The sequence below is a fragment of the Gymnodraco acuticeps genome, unplaced genomic scaffold (assembly GCF_902827175.1).
Source record: "Gymnodraco acuticeps unplaced genomic scaffold, fGymAcu1.1, whole genome shotgun sequence".
Classification (NCBI taxonomy): Eukaryota; Metazoa; Chordata; class Actinopteri; order Perciformes; family Bathydraconidae; genus Gymnodraco; species Gymnodraco acuticeps.
Genome location: NW_022992053.1, coordinates 1,136,130 through 1,141,951, shown reverse-complemented (window position 1 = coordinate 1,141,951; position 5,822 = coordinate 1,136,130). Strand labels below are relative to the sequence as shown.

Sequence of the window (5,822 nt, the reverse complement as noted above, 5' to 3'; positions counted from 1 at the left end):
AATACAGGAAGAAATCCAGAGATACCAAGTAAACAATAATCTATTTTAATGGTAATATGACAATACAATACAATCAATACAGTACAAATTCAATACAGTTAATCTTTGGGATCCCGAATTTACCTGCACGTGAGCCAGCCAGAGGAAAGAGAAAGAACACCGCGTGTGTGTCTGTGTTCATACTCTTTGACAATGGGAGGAGTTATCAGATCCTCCCATTCGGACCTCCTTGATTGGCAGCCCCAAATATCACTAACACCTCAAATCTTAGGTTTCCCCAATCACTGTAGCAAGATCTAAGCTGAATGCAAATCAAGATATGCTCTCACCTTCCCCCATCTTCCTTTGTCCTCAAAAACACATGTCAACAGCTCACAGTTTTACCCACATTATTCCCATTTTAAGCTTATCCATAGTTTGCTAACATGAATAAATACAAATATAACTCTACAAATCCCCCTTTTGGTCTCATTTTAAGAGATCAACTATTTCAAGACATTCACATTATAACCTGGGATTCAGACTATTTAAACATTCAGGAATGGCTCCACATATCAACTTCATATGACCGTGTAGAAATACCAAAATATGTCCTCAGTGTTTAGACAAATTGTTCATCAATAGCACAAAAATAAACATACCAAAAAATATAGAAGAAAATAGTAAAATATATGTTTCCAAATAACCTCTTTTATCATTTATCATTCAGTCCTCCTTAATCATCAAATTACAAACTTTAAAAATAGCTCGCATCTCAAAGATTTGCTTCAAGACAATTATAGTAAAAACACATTTAACATTTAGGATTATTAGCAATCCACCTGAGGTATAAAATCTGGATTGTAAAGGTCCAGTTGAAATTCACAGTTCAAAGTATAACATTCACAGTGGTGATTCAATTAATCTGTAATCTGCAAAATTGCAGTGTCTTCAAGCTTTAACATTACTTCACGTATACTTCATTACGCTTTAGTCAAAAGTAAGGCACTTATCTATACATTCATTTTAGTCAAATACATTGTTCAAAAATCTGAAAAAGAAGAATCAGACATTTATTGCGTAGTGTAAAAACCCGAAAAGGTAAAATCTATATACATCTTCTACATTCTGAGTGTCAATTTTAATCAACTTGTCATTCATTGTGTGGGGGTCCCCATGGCGCAGAAGACGTGATTGAGCCCCACGGATCTGAAAGCTGGGCGTCATACATCAACACGGAGTCATCAACTGTGGAATATCCTACTAGTCTCTGTGGAGCCTGGAGGGCGGTTTTGGTCATCTTTCGTATGGCTAGTTTAACTACAGTGACCAAGCAGATTATCACAATTAGCACAACTAAGATAAACATTGAAACGGTTACTGCAAATTTAACCAACCCCGCACCCCACGATCCAAAAGTTCCAGTTAAATCCCCAAGGGTAAACCCATGAGTTTCATGCAACTCTTTTATCCCCCTGGCGGTATCATGAGCCATATCCATGACCTCAGGTGTAGCATCAGAGATGAAAGAACAATACTCAGATCCAATCACCTTGCATGTGCCCCCCTGGGCGGCTAATAAAAGATCCAGTGCCATACGATTCTGTAATGCTACAGTCCTAACCTCCTGTAATTCTTTATGTTCGGCTAACATGGCTGTGTTAGATGCATTTAAGTGATTTTCCACTACTTTGGACAACGCCACAATTTCCTGCTGAGAAACATAAATACCGTACCATGGTAAAAATAGACTAGCCATCCGCTGTCCTTCTGTAATCGACCTGCTGTTTCTATGTAGAGAAGGAAGTATAGCTGCAATCTCATCAGTCTTTACTTTACGGATTAAAGGGATTAGATAGGCCAGGTAACAGGTGCCATATAAAATGTCATAAGGCATACAGCCATAGGCTCGGTCCCCACAAACTAAGTAAACCCTCTGCGGGAGGGGCGTTCTGGCTAACTGCACCTTTATTACGGTATTACAGTCGCTGTGGCCCACATCTGGAGAAGTAAGAGATCCTCTTTCATTCTGGAAACAGATGGACACATTCTTCCACTCATGTACTACAACTGGGGGAACATAGACAGAACAGTCACGGGTAGGGGACTTACCTAAGGGTAATGGCTGCGAACAGTCATGTATTTTAACTAGGGCCGGGACTCGATTAAAACAATTAATCTAATTAATTAGAGGCTTTGTAATTAATTAATCGAAATTAATCGCATTTTTAATCGCATATACATATTTGACCTAAGAACAGTGAGAAGCAATTTTTTTTCACATGGATTTTAGTATACCATTAGGCGCATTCACACCGCAGTACTTTTCCCACAAAGGTTCATGAGAACTTAGTTCATGAGAACTCTTTGAACCTGGGGGTGGATTAGGCAAATGAAGCCGCTGACGTCACTTCTTCTTCTTCTGCTTTGGGTTTACTGGCAGGCCGCAAACCACTTCACGGCGTATACTGCCGCCCAAAGTCCCCGGCCGGAAGTCCCCGGAGTTGGGGAAGGCTTCAGTAGAAGCTGCTGGGAGTCCCAGCAGCTTCTACTGAAGCCTTCCGAGTAAATCGCCAGAACGCCGACACCTCCTCATCTCCACCGCTCCCATGTTTTATTTTGTGTTGCCATAAGTTAGTCTCTCTGCGTTTCTGCGCTGGGCTAATGCTAATAATGCTAATGCGAGGATAATAAAATGGTGGCTTCACAAAACTTTTTGGGAGTTTTACGGGGCGTGGTTTGCAATCCGCCCAGCCAATCAGAAATATAGCTCTTTTCTCACAAGAGAGCCGCACGAAAGTCCCTGCTCTCTAGCAGCTCTCTGCTCTCTAGCAGGGACTTTCGTGGGGGTAAAAAGGTTCTCATGAACTAATTTTAGTACCGGCTCTTTTTGGTGTGAACCCGATAAAAGAGGCTAACGTCCACGCTAGCTTCCACGCTAGCTTCCACGCTAGCTGCTATATGTTTTGCATTGAGGTGATACTTGAGGCTTGATGTGCTGCGGTGATATGCGAATTCCTTTTTGCATAATTTGCACACAACCGTGCTCTTATCGACGCTTCCATCCGTCCGTTTTTTAAAACAACATTTCCCACTGTTGTTCACTGTGGTTTGTTGTTGTCTGAAGTCATGAACGTTAGTTGGTGCTCCAGTATAATCGGTACACCTGAAACTCATCCAGTGAGAAACGTTCCGCGGTGCAAAAATAAGTGCGATTAAAATGCGTTAATTTTTTTAACGCGTTAATTTTTGTGTAATTAATTAATCTTAATTAACGCGTTAAAGTCCCGGCCCTAATTTGAACCTCAACTGAGTCCACTGTTCTGGAGCCAAACCAGGGCACTACTGTTACCAAAGCCTCAACTAATAAAGATGGAGTGTGTGGTTGCAGTGTACATATTGGACTGGTAAAGTTAACCGAGCAATTAGTCTGGGCTAGAGCTAATTGGAATCTGTATTCAAAAGCTAGGTTAATATATTTCTTCACATATATTAGTCTTAGGACCGTCAACTGTTTGAACCCCTCTGGCAGGTAATCTTTATTTACTGTCTCAACAATGAGCGAGATTAAACCCTTGTATTGTAGAGGTTTCTCAGAGTTTATTGGATACGAAGGAGTGTAACAATCCTCGGCCTCATCTCCAATGCGGGATGCTATGTCATTCCAGCTAACTAAACCGTAGTCAGCTTTCGTGAAAGGAATTGGGCTAAACATGGGAGAATGTACGGATTCTGGCATGTTTTGGCACAGCCAACAGTTGCTAACATTGCGTTCATGTGCATAGTCTAACATTAAACTCATTGCCGAATTGGTCTTAGTTAGTTTAGGTGGAGCGATTAAGGCCTTTTTTGAAGAATCTACATCCTCTCCTGTTTGTTTAGGTGGAGTGGATATTAGGGTTTTTTCCGGAAAACCTGTTTCATGATATGGTTCAATATATGTTCTAATAGAGGCATGTCCGGCGACCCCTAAATTAGAAAAATCTGTTTCATGCTCTGGTTCAATAAATGCACATCCAGTGACCCCCGAATTGGGAGCTTTGTAATCTGGTTTCCGTGCCGTGCACTGGGACTCATATTTTAACTGTTCTGCCGTGCTACACCACAGTTCTGGGGGCATATTTGCAATGGTGTTGAGTGTTATTCTTACCATCCGTGACGAGACCCGGAACTCCTGATACTGCGTCCTTGGATACGCTTTCCACACCGTGGAGTCGCCACCCTTGCTAAAAAACACAGGGTACGTAATAACACAGTTTGGTGAGTTACATATTGCAGTTGGGCAGTTAAAAGAAACCTTCTGTGGTTCGTGAGCAGAGAGAGGGGCATTCCTCCTTCTTCTCTCTCTGTGTCTCTCTCTCATCGTACTGAATGTTTGTGTGGTGATTGGAAACAACCTGTCTTTGTCGCTAGGCACTGATTGGCCCGTTGGTGTGATTTTGCCCTCAGGGTCTGGGCCCTTAGATAAGAGTACCTTAATTTCTCCCCCCGAGGGGCGAGAGCCCTCGCCACCTGTCGTTGGAATGGTCACAGCTTCATCAAGCGGGGCTACCTTGGACAGGTACAGCAGGCCCAGCACGAGGAGGATGATGACAGCTTTCACACGCCAGCCTCCGGTGGAGGAGACAGACGCCATCTGGAAGCGTTGATCCACCCCGCTCTGCCTCGTTCCCTCAGGGCCGTTCCTCGACGTCCTCTGGTTCCTCCTCCTCTGCGCGGCCCACGTCCGTGATGATGTCGTCTAGGGTCCTTCCCGGAGGTTTCCCCACTGCGCACTGATTCCAGTGGTACCAGATGTCTCCTTTCCCTTCCAAGCGGACAGCGTGAGATGTCCTCTGCATCACCCGATGGGGTCCAGAGAACCTGGGTCTCAGCCACTTGGGTCTGATCGCTTTCAGCCAGACGAACTCCGCAGTGTTCGCTTCGTGTTTCTCGGGTCCCCCTTTTGCCTCTGCAACCTGGGTGGAAAAATCTGCCACTAATCCCTTAAGTTGCTGGAAGTATGGTTTCGAACTCAGAACCTCTACTTCCTTTCCTACACTTAGGGCTCCTGGACCTGGGAACTGGTGACCATAAGTGAGCTCAAATGGAGAGAAACCTATCCCTTTGTTAATGGAGCTCCTGATTGACATAAGAGCTAGAGGCAATGCGTCTAACCATTTCATGCATTCACATGCTTTGCTGAGTTTTTGTTTTAAGTTCTGGTTCATCCTTTCCACTTTTCCCTGAGACTGTGGATGATAAACTGCTCCAAAACTGTGTCTTAGTCCTAGGAACTCTTCTACTGTGCGTAGGTCATGGTTCTTGAAATGGCTGCCATTGTCTGACCTCATTTTCCTAGGAAATCCATGTAATGGAATGTAATGCGTGACTAGGAATTTGATCACTGAGTCTGCATCTTCTCTTCTGCAAGGGATAGCTTCTGGCCAACCTGTGTATCCATCTACTACTACTAACAAATATCTGAATCCTCTTACTTTGTCAATCATGTCAGTGTAGTCAATGATGATTTCTTCTCCTGCCATCTTAGGTAAAGGCAACTTTCCCTGGTGTGGTTTCACAGTGGCTCTGATGTTATGGGTTAAGCAAATTACACACTCTTCTAGGTGATTTGCTATCATGTCTGGTAGGTATGGGTGCCACCAGTGGGTCAGGTGCCTGTTCATCTGAGTTTTACCACAATGTGTTGGGCCGTGTGCTTCTTTAAGCATGGATCTTATCCACTCTGGGGGTATAACCGGTCTCCCATCTGGGGAGTACCATATCCCCTCTTTGTTGGTAGCTCCCCTGTTTGACCATAGTTTTTTGTCTTGAGGAGACCCCGCTTCTTGAGCTTCTTTAAG

General features: G+C 43.7%; 1 protein-coding gene across 1 annotated transcript; it reads right to left on the bottom strand.

The window, feature by feature from the left end:
* Window positions 1-247: 247 nt before the first annotated feature.
* LOC117536925 lies at window positions 248-4,676 on the bottom strand. The gene is made up of 2 exons (XM_034202025.1): window positions 3,283-4,676; window positions 248-2,127 (listed from the first exon to the last, which is right to left on the bottom strand). The coding sequence occupies exons 1-2, from the start codon at window positions 4,613-4,615 to the stop codon at window positions 1,133-1,135; spliced, it is 2,328 nt and encodes a 775-aa protein (XP_034057916.1). The 5' UTR covers window positions 4,616-4,676; the 3' UTR covers window positions 248-1,132.
* Between the last annotated feature and the right edge of the window lie 1,146 nt (window positions 4,677-5,822).